The sequence below is a fragment of the Alosa pseudoharengus genome, unplaced genomic scaffold (assembly GCF_046254945.1).
Source record: "Alosa pseudoharengus isolate Yale_2024_CS ecotype anadromous, Long Island Sound unplaced genomic scaffold, YU_APseudo_1.1 YU_APseudo_1.1_scf_2, whole genome shotgun sequence".
Taxonomy (NCBI): domain Eukaryota; kingdom Metazoa; phylum Chordata; class Actinopteri; order Clupeiformes; family Clupeidae; genus Alosa; species Alosa pseudoharengus.
In genome coordinates this window covers 34172557-34196463 of record NW_027468663.1, presented here as the reverse complement: position 1 = coordinate 34196463, position 23907 = coordinate 34172557, and the positions used below count along the sequence as shown (strand labels likewise).

Sequence of the window (23907 nt, the reverse complement as noted above, 5' to 3'; positions counted from 1 at the left end):
TTGGGTAGGCTATGTCGTTAAGTGATGTAGATACAAATCTTTGTCCTGAGAAAATATTGCATCATTTTGCATTTGTGTGTTGCTGGTGTGGTTTGCAATTTTGTAGCTATAGCCAACTATTTTCTCAACGATAAACTAATAATTTATTTATTTTAAAATATTGTTAATATTAGCCTATATATAGGTTATATTTCTTTTAGGCTATTAATTGCCGTTCTCAAATGACCATGTATGCAGCATTAAACCCATGCACAGTCTTTTAGCCTATTTAAAATTATTCTCAGAATTTTGCCATTCGATTGGGTCCTATAAATTGCTGAACACGCTATTCGATGAAAACGTATAGCCTAATAATTAACAAGGCGTCACCATCAAATTAAATGACTTAAAATTAATTTAAGCGGATTTAATGAATTATTACTCAAGCAGGCCTTTATTTTAAATGCTTTGTGGTATAACTACATATAGGGATTTTGACCATGTCATGCGCAACTAATTGTTTTACAATAATTTAAGAAATTTGAATGTTTCACATGCCATGTTCAAAGGAAAGTGCTATGTTTTTGGGTAAACAAATATTTTCTCATCGCGATTTAGTTAGGGTCGCAATAATGTTGTTTAGCCAAGGGAGGTAGCCTACACCGATCTGTACATAAAACATCTCGTGTGACGCCCTTCAGTAGGCTGCTCTTATCATTTCACACCAGATCATGGCTCTCCGCAAATAACTCTGTAACATCTGTGCAAAATGCTACATACACACGACACCCAGAGGCCTCCGTTTTGTGTTTTCATTGTTTTATAACATTTCTCCATGGCCATATGACATATAACATATGCATACATGATTCACCATGGTCATTTTTACCGAAATGCTGCTGCAATCAGGAGACTAAGACGTTATGTCATTTTCTGTCCTTGTGCAAATATGTAAAGATTTTCAAGCCTTAGTGAAAGACACTGTAGTTCCTTACCAGTAGTCACTTGCAATAAAAAATATTATACATTCAGAACTCTTTAGAATTCTTAATCCTGAATCCTACTGATTCAGTTCTAAACTGATAAAGTTCTAATATATATTTATTTTAAAAGCATGTTTAAGGAAGATACCCAGGGACAGGGAATTGTGAAGTTTTATTCACTCAGTTGAATGTCATAAAAGTAAGGCTTATAAGTAAAGCAAAGGCAGGCATACATTGATCTATCAGACCTTTGTATTGTATTGAAACATGGCAAACAAACTTGTTTTCATTGACCACCATTTGGATTTAAACTTCCGGTTTCAAAATGAGTGTGGCAACATTCAGAGAGAATAGATATTTTACCGAAACAGCACCTACACATAATCAGTCAAATTCAAATTGTTCAGGTAGTGCATGTCTACACATGTATTATTTCAGTTTTTTAAACCATAGTTTCATTCCTTTAACTATTTTCCAATGAAAGAATGAAAATATGAGTGTGCCTTGAAAATGGAGAAATGTTACCATTTTACATGAAGCAGTCTAAAACACGTGACTCGAGAACTGCCCTAGGTTTCAACGGCAACTGTTTCACCCCATAACTCTGACCTCATTTTTATCCTCCGATATCACTGACATCTATTTATGTCTCATGGACGGTACATCAATCTGAAATGGCCTTGTCCCTGCTGTACTCTAACATTATGTGCAACTATGCAGCTGGTCCGCAACTTATTGGTTTTGATGATTATTCTGTAAAGAAAAAATATGTTGAAACAGACACGATCTATTATTTTGTCAGACTTTGACCTATTGCATACACAATCAAGTTTTGAGTATTTAAAAGAAAATGTAAATTATTGAACAAATAAACATATGTACTCGGTCTGAAAGAAATGATAGTGGTTTTGTACAAAGAATGAATGACACATGCACATAAACATGCACATCAGGCACTTTGTACTTTTTCAAACTATGATGCAAGACGGAAGACAGGCTGCGGGGTCGGCGCTGCAGGAGGTGACCACCTTATCTCAGTGTTTGGGCAGCATTACCGAGGACTGCACCATTGCCTGGAAAAGACCATTCAGATGATTAATCTACAGCAAAATACGGCTTTCTGATAAAGCAGTTTTAAATATTTACATTAACACCAGCATCAGGATTGTTAAACTACTATTAAAACCCTAAAAAAACCCATAAGTAACTCATGAGGAAGGGAGGCATCAGACAAAGGTTTCTTCAGTCCCCACCACACACACACACACTATGTTAAACTAATATTAAAACCCTAAAAAAACCCATAAGTAACTCATGAGGAAGGGAGGCATCAGATGATCAGAGAAGTATCCTTTTTTTGGACTGACTACTGAATCATGTACACTAATCCGCCTGTTGTGAGTGACTAAGGCTGGGTCTGAGACCGAGGAAGCAGCAGTGGTGTCAGCAGGCAGAGTAGCCTCATTACCCTAGTAGTTCATTACCCTTAGAGGTCTCTATCCAGACACCACACTTACACTCATGGTCTTTAGGGTCGCTTCCCAGTCCATCTGGCAGATCTGAGGGATTGCTGTGAGCAGGATACTGCTGGCCTTATTGGCATTCTCCTTCATAGTTTTCAAAACATTGTCAACACATACCTAAAACACACAAAATATTATATCAGATATGTAAGCTTTGGTTTACGGTCAACAGAGCAAAAAAGCATGCTGCTTGCACTTCATATGTACCTAAATCACAGAGGTACTAAAACTATAAAACTCCAAAAGGTCGGATGGGGGTGACTGTCAGTTTCAACTCATTACACATTTATGGTCTAAGGACCTTCAGTTGACATAGGCAATTATGTTCTTTCGTTGTCGAACAGGAAGGACCTAATGCTCCTTCAAACCATTATGTGACATACATTACCATTCCTGTTTTTCATGTTGCAGTTTTGTTTCCACTTTCTTTTTTAGCATAGTGATACCTATTCTGTTTGTGTGTGTTAAGAGTGTAAACAAAACACAAACACACACACACACACACACACCACTGAGCAACTGCTGGGCAAAACAGTGCCAAAGTAAATCTATACTGTTTGGCACATATGTAGTGTATGTGTCTCCAACTGAGCTTAATTAAGGTAAAAGATGGCATGTTGGGGACACATACACTACGTATGTGTGATGAACAGAGTAATGAATGTACAAAATGATGAACAAGTTCTGCTGACACCAGTTTCTGCTGACACCAAACTAATGCATTAGTCATAGTATTGTAATGAGCATTAGTCACTGCTCTCATGCCTTGTAAAAATAAGCTTGTAGTACAGTAGTGGATTTTGGCATACCACGCTATTGCACAAATAGAAATGTCAGTAAAGCAAAAAAATATTGTCAAATTCCATTCAGTTATTAAAACTCAGTCCCATTACCTCAATTCGGTCAAACCTTCACATGGATCCAAGTTCTGCTGGGACAACAGTGAGATTTATTTTTGTGTACAGTAAAAGAATACCCCTTTCCTAATGAGTCTTAAATGTTTCTACTTAATTCAGCCTTATAACAGACTGCTTGGTGAGAACGCTAAACATGCAGGTAACCATCGCAAAGGTGGCTTGGGGGTGAAGTTCCTCTGGCCGTTGGCGGATTTGCATTCCATAACAGGCCAGCGAGCCTCTCCTGAGGCAGTCGGTCAGGCCGCGAACGAGCGAGCGAGTGGGTGGGCGGGTGGGTGAGCGGAGCAGCCCCACAGCTGTGAGCGAGTGACTCAGACCTAATTCTGACTCAGCCTCCGCTGGCAGGATATTCACCGGAGGCTGGCAGGCAAAGACAGCCCGAGAGAGAGAGCGAGAGAAATAGGAGACAGAGAAAAAAAGAAATAAAGGGAAGGAGAGAGAGCGAGGTGGTGGGCGGAAGGGGATGTGGTGAGAGCAGTGGGAGGCCAGAGCATCTCAGGTCAGTGGCAGGAACTCAAGAGTCGGAAGGAGAATTTGTTTTTTTGCGAACACACTAAGGAAGTCCGACCTCCCCCAGATACAGTATGCCCAGTGATATGGCCCGGCACTTCCTTAATCGGAAGCCATAAAACCCAGACTGTGTGCTGGAAGACTCAGTATTATGTAACCAACACAATAGGGGGTTTAAAGTATTTACTAATAGCCAGAAAGGGTTTAAAGTAAAGGAAATTTCTGTGCCTGAAGTTATCAGAAATTTTCAAAGCCATTACATGTCATCATTATCAATCTTAACTAGGGATGTAACGGTATGGAAATTTAACCTCACGGTTATAGTGACCAAAATTATCACGGTTTTTGGTATTATCACGGTATTTCTAAAAGTGTGTTCATTATGTTCAGAAAGCACTGATAGACCTACACAAGCTTAAATAGTTTCAAAAAGTGTCCCGTTCACTTTTTTCTTCATGTTTAATTGGCTATGTGCTTATAGCTTAACTTACCCTACCATAACTTGGAGTTTGCTATTTCTGTTATTTGGATGCAATGAGTGAGACCAAAGTAAGCGTTCAAAATAAAACTTTAGGCTACTGTATTCTCCTGATAACGTGAGTGGAATGGATTTAATGTGGACGTGAACATAAAAAGACGCAGAGTGGCTACATGATACAGTGCACATTTTGCGGTGAAAAAGTTCCGCCTTTTAAAATCAGGTGTAGCCTAATCCGAATCGTAGTTAAAACCATCAATTAGACAACAGAATCAGTAGGGTACCAGTTTTCTTCCATTGTACCAGGCCTACTGTATGTCAAAAGCAGGCTCGGATGAAGCTGGGAAGGATTAAACACACGGTTTCCACACCGCGGTAATCAACAGTGATAATCATGATGTTTGAAATGAAAACGGTAATTATTATCGTCAACATTTTTATCGCAGTTTACCATTATACCGGTAATCGTTACATCCCTAATCTTAACTCAGCAGCCCAGACCTGAATGCCGGCACAGTGCCTGTGAACTCTGGCTTGGAAATAAGCTATAAATTAGTAGTGTTACTTTTCGCACACCTTTGACATTACCCCAATAATATTATCACTATTCTATGGAGTGTTTTGGACTTGCAAAAGTGTTGATGACCAATACAGCAGGCATATTAAAGGGCTCAGAACAGCTGATTTCTTCTTTTTTTTAAATGACTGCTCACATGTTGCAAGCCTGCCAAGAACCTGCTGAAAACCAAAATATAATGGAAATGTATTCATTATTTAGTAAACAAAGACATGCACACACACACACACCCACTCACCGCCTCCTCATGTTCCTTCCAGCAGTCATAATCAGTTGCCATGGCAATACTAGCATAGCACAGGCCAGCCTCCTTGGCCAGCACCACTTCAGGAACTGTGGTCATGTTGATGACATCGGCACCCCACTGCCGGAACATGAGAGACTCAGCCCGTGAGGAGAAGCGCGGCCCCTCGATGGTAATCATCGTACCCCTTGGGTGGCACTTGACCCCGAGGGTACGGGCCACCTCAAGGAGCACCTGTCCCACGCAGACAAGAGTAATAGGCAGAGAGAAGGGATGAGAGGGACATGAACACACACAAACACATACCAGCATGAACAAAACCAGAAGGCCTGTGTGACAGGACCATGACCCATGCCATAGGCACCAAGTCATATTTCCTATCTAAAAGTATGGGATGGGAAACAAAATACCTTTTGAGCTTTATTGTAATATATTCTTTGATGAATGAATACATAAATACATGGTGTTTTTGTGGATCATAGTGGATCATGCAGCACAATAGCCATTCAAACCGAAACCCCCCCCAAAAAAAACAATTCTAGAAGGAATGATGGTGCGTTAATGCAACTGGGAAGTTGCAAAGTTCCCATTTCAGAACTTCACACTCATTAGTGAGAGCGCTCATTTGACAGCAACAAACTGCGACACTGGTAATGTTCAAAGGCTTCCTAGCCAGAAGGTTAACATCACATAGTCACACTAAAGTAAACTGAGAAGTATTGTTTAACATCACCTGTGCTTAGAAATATAAGCCTAATGCAAATCAACAATGAAGTGACTCATTTGTACATGGAACAAATATATTTTTTATCTTTTACTATGCTGAGTTCGCACTTTAAAATGGGATGTTTCTAATTCAATGGACGTTCAAGTGACGTTGCCCCACTTCCCAGTTGCTCATGAACGCACTATTAAGGCCCACAGCAGAGCTACAACATATCCCTGCAGTGCACAAGTAACAATGAAACAACATAATATAAGGTCAACAAGGATTCATTCAGAAATACTGTGGTGCTTTCAAAGGCAGTAGGCAACTCACCTCCCTAGTACGGGGACAAAAAGGTTCGGCCATGGGAATATGACACACGCCGGGTGGGCTACTCGGCCTACCATCGTAAAATGTTTGAGGTCTCTTGGTGGTCCTAAGAAAAATGGACCAAAAACAACCACTTAGAAGACGAAGAGTATTCAGGAAGAGACAATATTTCAGATCACAGCTCCATACAAGATACAACTGTCCGCTTTGTTGAGATCATTTATATGTGTTTGTGCCCTTTGGTAGTCAAAAGCTGAAAGTAGAAGAAACAAAAGAAATGTGATGAAAAGATATGGCAAAAAGACTGAACAGAACAGAATGTTGATGCTTAGTTTTCATTCACTTCCCCAGTGGGCTACTACTCTTCTAACATATTAGAATCACATTGTGCAAGCCAAAAAGCCCTTAAGAAGCAAATTCTTGAGGACAAAGAATGGAGGTAACTTCCAGAGAAGAAAAAGTATGGTTTTGTTTCCATGCCAACTATTACAAAGGAAAATTCCGAAGTCATACCATCACTGAACAACTAGCTATGTCTGAAATGTACGTATCTAGCAAGTTATTCAAAGGCTAAACCACAGAAAAGGATCCTTAGCTAATGACAGACAACAAGCACGCGTCTTTCAGGCGTCTGTTAATTTGTGGATAATGTGTTTAAAAAGTACAGGTTTTGTACGATGTACATAAGGGACTTCAAAAGCATTGTTGTGTTAAGGACAGGAATGTGACTTTTCCTAACTCCTTACTAACTCCTACCTAACTACATACCCTAATAATCTTCTCGTGTTCAGTTTCCCAAACCAACTCACAAGTTAAATAACATTATGCTTATATAATAATATATAATAACTAACATTATTAAATTAACAGTATGCATTAAACCCAAGGATAAGACCAAAGAAATTCACACTGTATTTGGCACAGCAGGACAGGCCAGGGCAAGTGTAGCCTGCATGCTGGCCACACTGATGAATCTGATGTAGATTTTCAGGTCTTGCTGACATCCACCGAAACATTCCAACCTCCACGACTCTTATACCAGAGCATCTGTTCTGGAGCCACAAAGAGGCCAGGACCATTCAGAACAACATACCAACACAACAAATCCAACATTCCTCCTATAAGGGGCTTGGCAATCCTGGAACTAGCACAATGAAATGCCTTGACAGGCACATTCCAATTTACTCAGAGAAAGCTGTATCCCCATCTTAAGTTAAGACATTGAGCAATCATGACTAGTCTGGCAATGACAGGAATTATATTAAACTGCAGACTAGGTATTTTGTGCTGCTTTCCTTGGTGGCATCTGTGACATGCTATGTGAATTTTGGGTGTGGATGAAGTGGGAGTGGGATCATCTGACAGACTACACAAACTTGTGAATTTACCAACAAGATGTTTACAACCATCTATCTATCTATAAATGACAGAAACGTCTGTCTGTGTGTATATTTGTGTGTTTGTATTAACCGCATCTGTCGAACCGTTCATCCGATTGATTTCACACTTGACAGGTGTCTTGCTACGGGCATGAGTAAGTGCAGTGCCAAGTTTGACATTGTTTGGATAAGAAATGCAAAATAAATCGGTAAAAGAAGCACACGTTGGCTTTCTCCGCTCTACTGTAGCCACTCCCCCCTCTCACAAAGCACAGCGCAGGACCAAAGCTGGAGGGTAAGCAGAGTTTTGGCATCACTGAATGAGGCACAGCACAGGTCAAGACGCAAGATGTTTGGATGATTATCATGCCTGACCTCAACAATAAATACTCCCTGTATGTGGTCTGCTTGCCTAAAATGATTCTGCGGAATTTGAAACAGGCCAACAAACAAGGGTATGCAGTGGCTATTCAAAATGACGTTAAAATGACGTGCAATAAAGTCACTTTGGACTTTTGGAGACTTTGAATAAACAAACGACAATTCCGACTGCAAGGTTCCAAATTGAAACGGACGATAGGTTAATGATCCCGAATTTAAGGACATTTCAGAAGGCCTCAGCTACAGACAACAAGTGGCAGAAAGTGTCACATGTCACTTGTGCTACCAAAAAATATTTTTGAGTTGTTGCAAATCTCATATGATAATGCATCTTTCTACAGAATGGTTTGTCTTTTATATCATTAAGTTATTAGGCTAAACATATAGCCTTACATCAAATCTTTAGGCTTATGTAATTTCGTTCAGCTACAGAAAATGAGTGGCAGACAGAGCGTAATGTCCCTTATAGGCTACCAGAGATTGTTTTTGAGTCACATAATTGCAAGATGATGCATCATTCCACAAAATGGTTTGTCTTCTCCATCATGACGTTATTCAAAAGGCTTAACAATAAACATATAGCTACCTCATCCTAGACAGAGGACAGTACCTGTAGCTGTACCTCTGTGGATGGCTTTGAGAGACTTCTATTACAACTAAAACATGCGGCTTGTAGGTAATTTTGATCTGTAAAAAATGTCACATGCAGCCATGCCTAAATTCTGCTCACTGCACATTTATTATAGGCTAATTCATTATAATATAATATTCAGTATTCATTATTGAATGCTTAGCTGGAATGATGTTTTCCCTATCATTCCATTTTTAAAGCAGGCATACCTGCGAGCATGTAATTGGGCTACAGGTTTTCTACAGGAATAGCATGTTTGAACAGGCACTTCACTAATTATATTAATGAAACATTTTGTTTTTAAAACATTCATTTAAAACATATTCATTTTGGATTGTACCTTGGTTTGTGAAACAGGCTGTTAAACAAACAAAAACTATCCTGGGCCTCCTCAATTCCATTCCCTAGTGATCAAATGACAAAACAGATACACTGCACTACTGTCTGTATGTGTGCTGTTTTATTGCAGACGCTATGTAGGAACAGACAAGGTGTTTTCCCACAATACACCTAGACGAATATAGCAGGGGAGCATGAGTTTTGCTAGTAGAATACCAAAGATTCTTCTTTCTTGTGAACCCAGTGCAACAGAATGACAACCAGTATCAAATGACAGGGATTCATAGAAGACTCAAGGGCATTCATAATGGCGCTACTGCATCCGATTGTAAATACCTAAAGGTATGATGCCTGACTAATTGCACAGAGATGACATGTAATAGCCTGGGGTATGAACTCTCTTGAAAAAATATGTTTCCTGTTCCAATAACTGATGACACATATTCAAATAACAACTTATTACACAGGAGTTCATGCATTCTACAAATATTCCTACTACAACCTGGAGCTTGGGGCAGCCATGGCCTACTGGTTAGTGCTTTGGACTTGTAACCGGAGGGTTGCCGGTTCGAACCCCGACTAGTAGGCACAGCTGAAGTGCCCTTGATCAAGGCACCTAACCACTGCTCCCCGAGCGCCGCCGCTGTTGTTGCAGGCAGCTCACTGTGCAGGGATTAGTGTGTGCTTCACCTCACTGTGTGCTGAGTGTGTTTCACTAATTCACGGATTGGGATAAATGCAGAGACCAAATTGATCAAAAGAGTATATATACACACAACCTGTTGTGAAGTGTTAAAAAACACTTCACAAAAATAAAAAGTAAAAAATACCGAAGGAACTTTGACACCATAGTACCAACAACCTATGGAGGACTTCTTCAAGAAATGCTGTACAAATGTCACCTTAAAATACATCTCTCATAGATCAAGAAATTCCACCAACAGTGACAAAGCATAATGAAAATCAGATAGAATGTGGTTGAAGATCACAGGAACACATATCTGAATTACACCCTTCTCTCATTTGGGCCAAATAGATTTGATTCACTCACTGGTGCAGAAAAGGAGTTAGACCTGTTAGTCATATCTCCTTCATATTTACATAAAAGGGATGACTCCATTTGCACATGGGAGTCTCTCACGAAGATAACCTCCCGAAATGAAATGAGAAACACTCTGAAAGAGGTTGTCTATGACTGTGTTTGTAATGAGAGACTATGTGCTAAGGTTACACACCATGGAAATACCAACAGAAAACTAAACATGTTTGTCCACCCATAACATGGGCTTTTAAACTCAGAGGTGAGCTGGTTTGTTTCTGACTGCAACAACTTAACTTGGCAACTTTTGTAGTGCAGATATCTCCCTTTAGATGAAGTGTATAAGCCTATACTCATTATAATGGCCTGAGCAAAATCATTGACATTTCTATGCAATCCAGAGATTTCTAGCAGTGATTAAATGTTGCTCTGATGACAACTTCATCCAAGACCATAAGGACTTTGGAAGTACTCCTTGGAAGTGGCCTTTCACAATAGCTGGAAGTGATTCATCCCCTCAAGAAAGAGATAGATAGAAGAGTCGATCTTGTTAGGCATGTTTGGAATTTAACCACCTGTTCTTATTACTGTGGTACCAATGGTACTTAGAAAAGTAACAGCTACATAAAACAGTACTAAGTACAATGCAGGCAGCGGGTTTGATCTTTCACTCTCAGTCCGCTCTTCCAAATTAGTTCAGTGCTTAATAGCAGCCCCAATTTAAATGGCGGATGTAAGTGCAAAGTCAGTAAATAACAAAGTGTCTTGTGCATGAACTAAAGCATCATGTGGTATGTGAGGGCTTTGAACGTACCCACCGATGTTTCAGGTTAGGGTCTTGCTCATGAAAATCTTAGAATAACATAAAAATAGTCACACTAAACCACTCAATTCACTGAAAAATAAATGACTTTAACACATGTTAAAAATACTTCTGTGGTGGTGGTGTTTGAATATGAGCATGATTTGTTTTGGGGACAGCCGTGGCCTACCGGTTAGGGCTTCGGTCTTGTAACCGGAGGGTTGCCGGTTCGAACCCCGACCAGTAGGAACGGCTGCCCTTGAGTAAGCCACCTAACCCCTCACTGCTCCCCGAGCGCCGATGTAGCAGGCGTCAGGATTAGTGTGTGCCGAGTGTGTATACACTAATTCACAGATTGGGATAAATGACCACCTCACGGGATCAAAAGAGTATATACTTACTCATACTTATACTTTACCTGTCAATGAACTGGTCAAGAATAACAATGTCACCAGGCTGAATCTCCTCTCGTAGAGACCCACAGGCTGTGGTGACCAGAAGGTGGGTACAGCCCTCTTCCTTCAGGGCCCAGATGTTGGCCTGGTAGTTTACATTAGTAGGCATTATAGTGTGCTGTCTGCCATGCCTGTGGGAGATCAAGCAATTTGGTGAATAAAAGACTTCATGCAAAACTCTCAGTGGCCAGAAGATGGCACTAATACCCAAATAATATCACAAAAACATGGAAGGACACACAAAGGAGTTCTTCTAAAATGTAACTCTATCTATGCACCATTACCTGGCCAGTAGCACACATTCCACATTTTTTATCTTTCCCACAATAAGTGCATCTGAAGGCTGGTGGGAGAAAACAGAGGAAAATGCAAGGTATTTCTGTCAATGACTTAATAGCTTACATTAACTGTTAATAGTTTTAAATCACATGTACAGCAGTTGAAAATTAGACTGATTATTTTAAGACTGACCTTCCCAAAGGGTGTGTCCACATACCGCTCTGTCCTTTCCTCCAAGATGTCTGGGTCATCAAGGCCTGACCCTCCAATAATTCCAATCTAAAGATGAAGAGTAGGAGGTAGGGCTGCACAATTAATTGATTATTAATCGAAATTGCAATTTGAACTAATGCAATTAGCTAGCTGCAAAGGCTCCAATTAAGCATACAGCTCGCAACTCTGTGCCGATAGTTAATCTTGTCACTATAATTGTTATATTCAGGTCATCCTCCTTGTGTGACCAATCAGAAGTAGTCCAACTTAAGGTGAAATTTGGCATGTACTGAACTGAAGCTTGACTTCCAAAATTATAATAATAATAATAATAATAATAATAATAATAATACATTTTATTTAGAGCACCTTTCATGTCACCCATGGTCACTTCACAAATAAACAAAAACAAAAAGGTTGTTAAAATGATATCACAAATCAAATTGCAATATCTCTCAGAAAAATTGCAATTAGATATCTTCCCCAAATCGTGCAGCCTTAAGCCTATGGTACGCTCCCGCGTCTGCGTCCCGCGCACGCGGCACTGGTGAGCGCGTGACGAGAAATGCGTAATTTTTACGGCATGAGCCGCATCTTTGACGGTACCGATCCACTTGCACGACACGTCATACGCATGGGGTCGCACTGCCTCCCCTCGTTCAGTCGTGTGTGGGCGTTTCGTTTAAAATGTCAGTTACCAGCTCATATTCAGTTCGTTTTAACGTATCTTAAGTGTTTTTCCACAAATGGACCACAAATTTAGGCATGTACTTAACAGTATACAACACATTAATAGCCTAAACAAACTATGCAAGCCATTTCGAAATCCTGTTTTATTTAAACTACTCAATGGAATCTCAAATCCTCACCAGAAAGACCAACAGTCAATATATTCATCCAAATCCTAGTTACGTTTGTTTTATGGCCTACTGGGTGGTCGTGGAAGAGATCGTTAAAACATTATTTGTCTTGTTAAATGCGCTATACAAATAAAACTGACTTGACTTGACAGCGGAATCAAAGTTTTACAGGCACTTGTGGTAGTACAAAGGACCTACAACCTCATGCTTTCATTGGATAGCGTTCAACGGATTCATTTGCATAAAGCTGGGCATCGGCCAGCTTTTTGACGCGCGACATTATTTCAAATGCAGCTCTTCCTTCGTTCAGTGCTCGCACATCCCACGTTCTTCTATTCTTCAGGCGTTTCAGGCTTCTTTGGTGGTTGTGTCCTACTTTCAGGCTCGACGTACCGCCCCCAGTTGGTTGGGCAGAGTATCACAGTTAATCCGTAGTGTGCAGGCGCAAACCTTAACGACTTAACGCACATTCAGGACAGCATAAGTTGGAGTATGCTTAACGTCCGCAAAAATGACGCACGTCTTGGACATGCGCAAATATGACGCAGGACCGTGCCAGAGCCTTTAGAATGCCAATAGTACTTCCACATAAACTTCAGCTGGCAGACAGCTACCCTGATCCTGTAGGACATATTGATAAACTTGGGAATTTATTTTCACCTTAATGATGGTAAGCTGTCCAGTCCCCATGACAGTAAAGCAGCCCTAAATCATGAGCGTCTCCCCACTGTCCTTCAACATTGGGATGATGTCCTTTAACCATAATTTCCCAAACACCAAAAATGTTAAAAACACCAACAGCTGATCAGCTGATCAGAAGGAGGAACAACAAAGGAGAAAGAAGACATGGCAAACTGGGGAGACCAAGAAATTCGAGTGATCCTTGCCCTCAGGGCAGAAGATGAGGTGAAGCGCCACATGAATGGGTCAGTAAAGGATGGTCCCTAGCTACCTCTGCTGTGCTATTTGGGGGAGCAGCATCCTGTGTCTCTTTTGCCACCGACACTGGTAATTCCAACAACGAAAACTAACAATCAGTCACCAATAACCAACCAGGTAAATCCTTATTAGTATTACTATGATGCAAAGCAACTTCACTTGAATTTGTAGGGTACTAAAAATGAGCGCAGCAGCAAACCAAAGTGCAGTCGGTTTTCCCGCCATTCTTTTGAAAATCACACACCTGACTGCTGCATCTGAGGGCCCATGCATACGTTATAGGCCTACGCCTATCACTCTACACGCCCCCTGTTGCACGTCACATTTGATTTGCTAGCTGGTCCTGCCTCCTGGCTCCCCAAAAGATTTTTAGATACACAATGTGGCATAAAGACGTCTCCTCTCCCTGTGAATGTTGCGTGATCTCTATCTAAAAACGGCTTGTGTTTAGCTCTCTGCATTGTGCCTTTGTAGTCACTCTGAGCTCCACGTTGACTATTTAATCACCCAAATGGGTGGAGTTCAGTGTGCGGATTCAATTTTGTTCTTCTTTGTAGTCACTCTGGTCTCCACTTCTAGCCACAGCAGGCAGATAATAGAAAAATCATGCAAATAGTGATACAAGCACCACATTTGCACGATCCCACTGAAAAACTGCTCTTAGTTGTCCATGTATAGACAGTTTGTTGATCTGTGGGCTGATGAATATTTAAAGTCTTTCAAATTACTTGGTAGCCCTGTATGGCTTTATGCAGATCAACAGTTGTGTTGTAGGTCTTGAGAGATCTTTCTTTTTCTTGCAAAGCAAGGATCACACAATAGATACTTCTCAGAAAGAGCAAAGTTGAAATATTTAGGTTGAAGTGTTTAAGTTAAAGTAGCTCTAACCCACACATTCAAACTTGTTTCATGGACTCCAGGTTTGTAAATGACTCATTTAGCAGTTCACTTATAGGTGCTCACTTACTTTTTCTTGCCACTGTACATCTTAAATCTCTACACTCTTAACTATACACATCAGATTGTGGCCCCAGCTGTGGCGCAACTGGCTGGGGCACCTGCACCGTACGCCGGCGACCCGGGTTCGATTCCTGCCCCGTAGTCCTTTCCGGATCCCACCCCTGCTCTCTCTCCCATTTACTTCCTGTCACTCTCCACTGTCGTATAATTAAAGGCATAAAAAGCCCCCCCCCCAAAAAAAAACACATCAGATTGTGTTCTTAATGGGAATTAATGACCTTTGAACATCACAAAACAGAAATACAGAAAAAAGGAAATCAAAGACTGTCAGCGGTGCGCAAACTAAAAGGACTTCATGTTGCCCCCCCATCTACTCCTACTACTGTATATCAGCATTGTTCCACCCATCCTATTATACTGTTCCACCTGCTTCTTCAACATGCTTACTGTAAAAAAAATTAACAAAATCACTCAGCTAACCAATACTGCCACCAAAATAATAGGTCTGCATATCCCAAATGTACAAGAACTAAAGACTGAGGCCATTGCACGTATTGCTCATGTAATATCCCTAGACATTACTCACCCACTCAACCGCTACTTCTCACCCCTACCTTCTGGCAGGAGGTTTAGAAGCATAAGGTGCAATAAAGCCCGCTTCAGCAATCCAAATACTCAACAAGACAAAGACCCACAGATAAATATATGCAGTGCAATAATATATGTTTTCCCCATGAACCCCCGATAATATATGTTATGTCTGTGTCAAATGTCTATGGTGTATGAAATATGTATGTCTTTATGTGTCTGTGACCATGTATGTGCCATCATGTGCCTGTGACCATGTAGGAGGAAAAGCGGTATGGAAAATGTGAAAAAGAATTTCCCTAAGGGGACAACTAATAAACTAACTAACTTGTTTACAACGGGTCTTTTATTCTGGAACAAATGGCAAATAAACATTTTCATTTTTCCATGCCAGTTTCTGTCACATTACTTTACCATGGACATGGATTTTTATAACAACATTACTCATCAAACTACATATTTGCTCAAAAGAATGGTGTCTAGGCGCTTATGGGATATGAACAAGCAGTTTTGCATCTTGCATATTATAGAAAAAAGCAAGTGTTCCACTGCTGATTTCAAATTTGTTTGAGCATTCGTGTGCTCGGAATTCATAAGTATTACGATGAATTTCTGATAGCACATAAAACATGGCAATGACCCCCATCAGAGATGTGGTAATCGCGAATCAAGAGAATCAGTTCCAAATTTTTCAATCCATCGGATTCCTCCACCTTTATCAATTCCTCTTATCAATGCCGACATGTTTTTCAGACCATATAGTACCGCGGCTAAGGCCAGATTTTTACCTGAATCGTTCAGTTTTTGCAGAAAGCACGAAACTTGGTACAGTTATAGTACTACCCCTAGTGATCAAAAATTTAAATGGACCCTAACACATAGCGCCCCATAGTGGCTCCTATCTTGACTTCAAATATGGCCACCAAAATATGCCCTTTTTTTCTACATTTATAATGCTATGCTGCTTTTAACACATAATATGACGTCTATAGCCATCTTTCAGCATTATGAAATATATAATGAGACAATCATGCATAATTAAAATGGCAGACATGTTGAATTTTAAAGAAGTAGCCATACATTCTGACACGGAGTCAAAAACTGGGGTGCGTTTAGGCTATGTGTGAAGTTTTGACTGTGTGACTAAACCCTGCACTTGCCTGGACCCAATTCTTCTAATTTGCCCCATAGAGGCTGGCATGCTAGCAAGGAGGCTAAACCCATGGATGCTAGCGTCTCTTTAAGAAACATGCTTCCTTTTGGGAAAGCATTAGCTTGTCTTCTATCCTAGAGTTAGATAAATTAGTACATACACCCAGTCATAGTTAGATAAATAACCCAGTCCAACACATTCTACTGTTAGCCTAATTCAATTGAGGTGGGTGGGGCCAATTAGCATATGCTAATTTAAGGTTTATAGTGATTGTTTGAAAAGGTCCATTTTGTTTTATTGTAGTTTAACATTTTGCATCCCATAAAATGATTATGCCTGTCAATGAAGCTAATTTAAATACATAATACCTTATGAGTTTATCTCCCTCCTGACACATTAGGGCTCATGCTAGTCAGTGAACCAGCACTTTTAGGACACTTGCTAGTGCGTTCAGTGCCCAGTCCTTGGGTGTGCTTTGTGGTGGAAACACCAAAAGCTCAATACAGGTAAAGTTGAGGTTGTTCTGATATAGTAAGTCCAAGACTTGCTTGAAGACCACTTTCTCCAAAAACTTTGACAAGAAAGGAAGGGAGATAGGTCTGTAAAAACAGGAATGGTTTTAGAGTTGGTGGCAAATTATACATTTTCCATCTTTATCCTCCTTGACTGATTTTTCACTAGTTTGGCTAGGGTCAGTGTCACTACTGGTAGCATAAGCCAATACCTGGAGCCTACAAACATTGCACAGGTAGTCCAACTCCTCCAGAATGGCACACCAAACGTTCCATTGCTAGAAGGATTGCTGTGTCTCCGAGCGCAGTCTCAAGAGCATGTTGGAGATTCCAGGAGACAGTTGCTCTAGAAGAGCTGGGCAGGATGGTAGAGGAGATGGTAGATGGTCCTTAACCCAGCAGCAGGACCAGTATCTGCTCTTTTGTGTAACAACAAACAGTAGGAGCCCTGCCAGAGCCCTACAAAATGACCTCCGATGGCCTCTGGAAGGACCTATGCTAACTGCCCAGCACCGTGCAGCTCAATTGGCATTTGCCATAGAATACAAAATTGGCAGTTTTGCCCTGTGCTTTTCACAAATGAGACCAGGTTCACCCTGAGCACATGTGAGGTCTAAAGATGTCTTGGAGAATGTAATGCTGCCTGCAACATCATTCAGCATGACTGGTTTGGTGGTGGGCCAGTGATGGTCTGAGGAGGGATATCCTTGGAAGGACGCACACACCTCTACGAGCAAGACAACTGCACCCTCACTGCTCTTAGGCATCAGGATGAAAACTTCAGACCCATTGTCTGACCCTGTATTGGTGCAGTGGGCCCTGGGTTCCTCCTGGTGCACAACAATGGCTGGACACATGTAGCGAGAATGTGCAGGCAGTTCCTGGAGGATGAAGGCATTGATACCATTGACTGTCCCCCCACACTCCCCTGACTTAAATCCGATTGAACACCTCTGGGACATTATATTTTGGTCCATCCAACACCGCCAGGTTGCAACACCGACTGTCAAGGAGCTCAGTGATGGCCATGTCCACATCTGGGATCAGATACCCCAGGACACCATCTGCTGTTTCATTAAGAGCATGCCCCGATGCCATCAAGCATGTCGAGGCCATACGAACTACTGAGTACCATCATGAGTTGCTGCGCTGAAATTCAAGCAAAATGGACTAGCTTGCCACGTCATTTTTTTCACTTAGATTTTCGGGGGGTCTTTTAATTCAGTCCTCTGTGGATTGATCATTTTCATTCCCAAATAACGAAGTGGCATCGTTTTGTTCCTAACATATTACCCAGTCCATATCAGTTTGAATCCTACCTCACAGGATGCTCGTTTAACGCATCATGGCTTGGAGAGCTGTCCGCACCTCACCATCCCACCACAGGGATCTCCCAGGGCTCAGTACTGGGCCCCCTTCTCTTTGTTATCCACACCACTTCTTTGGGACAGATTATTCATTCGCACAGCTTCTCATACCCAGAGGCACACCTTGTCAACAGGCAAACCAAGCAACTGCTTGGAGCCCCCAGCCGCTAGGGGGGCCCCGACCTGGTCTTTAGCGCGTTTGCCGGTGGGACAAGTGAGATTTTCGTCCGTAGAGATTGAATGATGTATTTTGCGTGCTCCTGTCCTGTTGTTGTACAAACAGTACATCTGTAAGTAGGCCCTATGCTATGGTCTTATAAACAGCAGATCTGTGTTCAAAAGAGTTCAAAGAATCCGCACATATTTTGGCTACTGTGGTAAACGTCAATCGAGGGTGCAGTGATGACGGATCAACATCGGAGTTTGGCATTTAGCCTAGGCTACTCAATGAAGTTATAGTAGGCTAATGTTAATTGGCAGAAAGATTGAACATGGTTTGCTACATCTACGACAGTAAACTTCAGCTAGCTAGCGACAGTTACAACTAGTTAAGTAAGGAGATGGTTAACGTTTCTATGTTTGTATTAGGGCTGTCTGCCATAACATGTTAATCGCGATGCAGTAAGGACCAAGCATATAGGCTACGCGTACATTTTTTAGAACCTGATTGATGCAAAGTGCGTCAAAAAACACACCCCTTCTTCTTTGTTACATTGCTCCGGAATTGTTCATCGCAGCGAGACATTTATTGCGTGACAGAGCAGAAGTGGGGCTTTCCAACGAGACTACACACTTATCTGTATGATGAAGTATGGGGGGGGGGGGGATCATGAAATTAAATCAAATTGCATCATATTTACAGTCTACTTCTCTGCGTTCACCTGCACACACATTACTCTCGTTTGAATTACTCGCGAACCCGTGATCGCATAGATATGGAAAGCATATCAGATGAAAGAGGAGATACAGGGCTGTCCATTGGTACCATGTATATCGATCCTTCTGGCTTATAACAACAGACGAAGTGACTGCAAAATAATAACGTCATGTACACAAACCAACGCTGCACAACCATTACTCTCGTTTGAATTACTCGCGGACCCGTGATCAGATAGATAGCCTATGCCACGCATGTCAGATGAAAGAGGGGACATGGAGCTATCATTTGATACCAAGTACATCCTTCTGGGTTATAAAACAGACGAAGTGACAGCAAAATAATAACTTCATATAGCTGGACTTGTCTGTTTTTGTGGCAAAGCATGTTTATAATCCAATGCTATATGTTTGTTTCTCTATGGCAAAGCATGTTCATAATCCGGTTTTGAGATCCTAGCAAATTCCTGCATGGCATCCAATTCAAGGCTCACATTGCATCCCAATTTGTTCAACAAAGAAACCCCTTTTTTGCCTCTACTTTGTTCATGGCAATGCAGTAAAAAGTTGTTGTAGAGAATCTATGAGTGCATACACCCTATAGGCAGGCACACACAGTCTAACACGCAAACTCGGGTCAAGTCAGGTCAGATCAGTTAGTCACAGATATGGAGCGCAGAAAGGTCATTTTTCATCACTAAATAAAAAAATGCCATTTATTTCTGTAAGGCGCACACCACATATGTCTGTAAATTGCTAAGCCCCAGAGAATCCCTCCACGACCATGGCAATGATATTGCCAGATTCAGGACAGTCTGCTCTACACACACATGTAAGGCAAGTCCAGCTTGCAGTGGTGAGATACATGTCAAAATATAAGAATTTTTATAATACGCTTTTTGTATTTTTATTATTTAACATAATAACCTAATGGTGGTATAACATAATGATGATAACACTTGTCGGTAGGGCCCCCTTGGAATTTTTGCTTGGGGCCCCCACAGACTCTAGAATCGCCTCTGCTCATACCACTGTTATGCAGATGACACACAGCTTTATCTGTTCTTTCCACCTGATGACCCCTTGGTCTCGGCACGGACCTCGGATAGCCTCTCAGTAGGGCTGGGACAACGCGTCGACGTAATCGATGACGTGGACGCAAAAAATACGTCGACGCAAAATATGCGCGTCGATTCGTCAAGTGTGCTGCTTAATATTTCAAATTTTACACCTTCAGTGTTTTACAGACGTTGACTAATCTGTGGCTGGGTGCCACGAAAATCAAAACCGGCCAGCACACATTGATGTTCTATGTTGTACTATTTAAATTAAAGATAAGATAAAATAATTTCATTGAGCCACTTTTTTACTCACGCAGCCTTTCCTCGCCCCGCACGCTCTCTCTCGTTACGAGCCCGCTGCTCCTCCTCTGCATGTGCATTTAACAAAATATTGTAGCGTCGGTGGATGTACATGTTTAACGTTGAATGAGTGTCTCCCAGAATGCAGTGCGAGTGAATGGTAGAATGTGTAATGTCGGTTATAATAGTTGTAGTTACGTTTACCATGTTGTGTATTTGTTAGCGTGTTAGTCTCTTTAGTTGTACCTCATGTGTTTATCCTCGTGTTGATGTGTGTGGTAAACCCTTATTGTGTGTAGCATGTGCGGCTGAGACTACCCCTGTGTTGCCCTATGTAGTCTGTCTGTGTCCGTATGAGTCTTCCTGTTCCAATAAATGGCCGTCCTGGCCAAAGGTGAATCTTGTCTGAGGGTGAGATCGCTACAATATTCACGATTGTTGAAGGATTGTTGTTGCCACATAGAAGCACTGCATAGAACACAGTGGGCTAAATTGCTATTAAATCCGCTTAGCATCGTGACCATGCTGCGCAAATTTGTTCAAAACTGCTGCATTAAAGTTAAAGTAAACTCTAAGGTCTTATCACAACATAGTACATTGAGGAGACTAAACTAAGTTAAATTACAGTATGCAATCAATCAGTATTTCAAAGCTAACGTTAGAATACTGTTTGGATGTCAAGTTTGCATGCTTACTTACAGCTGCTTGTATTTCGTTACTCATGCAGGGCTCATTTTATAATTGACTCTGAATGTTTGCAAAATCCCGATGTAAATGGAAAAGTTAATCGATAATCGAATCGAAATCGAAATCGAATCGGACTGAAAAAATGAATTGTTAGATTAATCGATGCATCGAAAAAATAATCGCTAGATTAATCGTTTAAAAAATAATCGTTTATCCCAGCCCTACCTCTCAGACATATCTACATGGATGAAGGCACACCACCTCCTGCTAAACCACTCATAAACCAAACTGCTGGTCCTCCCAGCTAAAACTACTGCTCCCACCTACTCGAATGCCCTCATACTGGCATATATGCTACCCCCCGAACATTGCGCTCTTCAGACAAACATCGTCTAGCTCTGCCACCGGTACACTCAGGTCAATCCAAACTTTGTTCATCTGTTATTCCTTGTTGGTAGAACGCGCTACCAGTTCCTACTAGAGCTGAAGATGGAGAGATCTCTTTCCATCTTCAAAAAACTCCTGAAGACCCAGCTCTTCATAGAATATCTCCTCTCGTAGCACTACTTGCAACTAGCTAATTCTAGCACTTACCACCTGACTTGACTGTATAAAAACAGCACTCACTGATGCACTTTTCCCTATTGTACTCTACCTTTTCGAATTGTTTTAAATTGTTCTAGAATTGTTTTAAAAGCGTTAAACTGTTTACCAGGTTGTAAGTCGCTTTGGCTAAAAATGCGTTAGCCAAATGTAATGTAATGTAGATATCCAGAATGATGTTTTTTCCCCATTGAGATCTGATGTGTTTTATTTTTTAAAGTGTATAATTTTTTTGAGCAGTGTATAGTAAGAGGTTTGCCCAGAAAGAGAAGAAAGTAGAATAAGAATGTATTGATGATGTAGGTAGTTACTTTAATTAACCAAGATATAGAATAATTGGCTTATTTTCTTACACATAGTGGCCATATTGGAATCTTACCAGATTATACTGCCTCGTACTGTTCAAACTTTGAAATTGTTTTTGAATGATATTTCTATCATGAATATCAATAGAGATGGTCTATATTTTGACATTTGTTATCCGCCATATTGGATTTCAAAATGGCCAACATCAAGTTTGTTTGGAAATCATGTCAATAGCTTCCTTGACCCTAAAAATTGAGTGTTAGAACTTAAAAGACGTTTTTATCTTGTTTAATTTTGAAGTTGTAGCAACAATTCTATTAAGAATGATAGCCATATTTGAATTCAAGGTGGCAGCCACTAGGGGGCGCTATGTGTTGGGGTCCATTTCAATTTTTGATCACTAGGGGTAGTATAACTGTGCAAAGTTTCATGCTTTCTGCGAAAACTGAACGATTCCGGTGCTTAGCCGTTGTAGCCTAATATCTCTTTCTGAGAGTGAACAGAAAGTCAAATTGAAGTGCGTCAAGGTGGTCATGGTTTACTTTATTCGAAGCAGCTGTGTTGGCCAACGCAGCAGGATATACACTATTATAAGCATGTTTTTGTGAAGCAGTAATAAGGGTTTTAAACCTAAGAGGCGTTGTCAGGTTAGGTTTAGGCTACTGAACTTTACAGCTGGTACACAACACCAGTTTGCGTTTGGAAAACTGCTGAGGGGTCACTCTGTATTCTGATGCTAAAAAAGGACAAGCTTTTCCAAGTTATATTTTTTTTAAATCAGACCGATAAGCAGAATCGACAATGGCACCAAAAATCAATTCCTATTCTTAACAGGGTCCAGCTTGCTCTAGGCCTTATTTGGCTTAAAGCACTCATGGTTTACTTTTTATTTTTATTGTGTCACATCGGTTCACTTCATTCAGATGATAGCATAGTGTATGGTCTTTGGGGATTTTTGTAAATGAGTCCACTGAGCAACTTGGATGCAGGCATCCACTAAGAAGTAACTTCGATTCTAAAACGTGAACAGCCTGTTCTAGGCTTTGCTGCAACCACTCGGGTCACCAATGGTGGATTCCATCAACATTCGTATGCACCAAGACATTTAACAAATATGCAGTTCCATCGTTTATAAACATTAACGCTAAAGAGGATTTTCAGGTATTTTTCAAAAATCATTTGTCTTCCTTACAACTGTGAAAATGCGCGATTTAATTCTATCTTCTATAAAATGCTGCTCCTGTTAGATTTAAGCTAGCTAAATTTGTTCAGGGCTGTTTGGAATCAATGTGCCAGACACGTGCGGTGAACAATTCTGAGGACATTTGCTCCTAAACTAATTCTGCACTCTATCGCAGTTCATCTTTCGGCATGAACCGCCAGTGTACATTTCAGAAATGCACTTTACAGCATTTTTGTGTAGCCCAGTTCCCAGACTAACGCTGATTAAAATAATCCAACAGTGGCCACGAACTTGAAGGATAACATTATTTACGCTGCTTTTGCACGCTCACCATGTAATTGTGTGCTAAATTCAACTCACTTCCAAATTTCTCTCACATACTTGTAACGACAATACACATACCTTAATTTGCAAACCAGGTGCCATATTTTCTTCGATTATTTCCCCCCTGTAGTTCAGATCGGTTACTTCCTTCCTGTCACGTCAGAAGAGGGCGGAGACTTCTTAGCTCGGTTGGATGTGATGGGTTGTTATACCATCACTCACTGCTGCCTAGACATCATATTTAGCATTACTTACCCAACCGGTTAAAATGTTGGCTGTCTTTCTGATGATGATCAAGCAGACAGTGGTCTGGGGATCACATTTATTGTACAGTCTGTTATAGGTCTTTTAAAAGTAAAAAAAAAATGGGCGTGGGTGGTGATTTGACATTTCCTGACGGTAATACACATTAAACCCAACTTG

At 40.9% G+C, this 23907-nt stretch overlaps 1 protein-coding gene across 1 annotated transcript; it reads right to left on the bottom strand.

Annotated features, from left to right (window-relative positions):
* Positions 1-1115: 1115 nt before the first annotated feature.
* mtap (methylthioadenosine phosphorylase) lies at positions 1116-23633 on the bottom strand. The gene is made up of 8 exons (XM_076294736.1): positions 23563-23633; positions 11745-11831; positions 11558-11616; positions 11237-11404; positions 6251-6353; positions 5206-5445; positions 2480-2602; positions 1116-2035 (listed from the first exon to the last, which is right to left on the bottom strand). The coding sequence occupies exons 1-8, from the start codon at positions 23584-23586 to the stop codon at positions 1997-1999; spliced, it is 843 nt and encodes a 280-aa protein (XP_076150851.1). The 5' UTR covers positions 23587-23633; the 3' UTR covers positions 1116-1996.
* Positions 23634-23907: the final 274 nt, after the last annotated feature.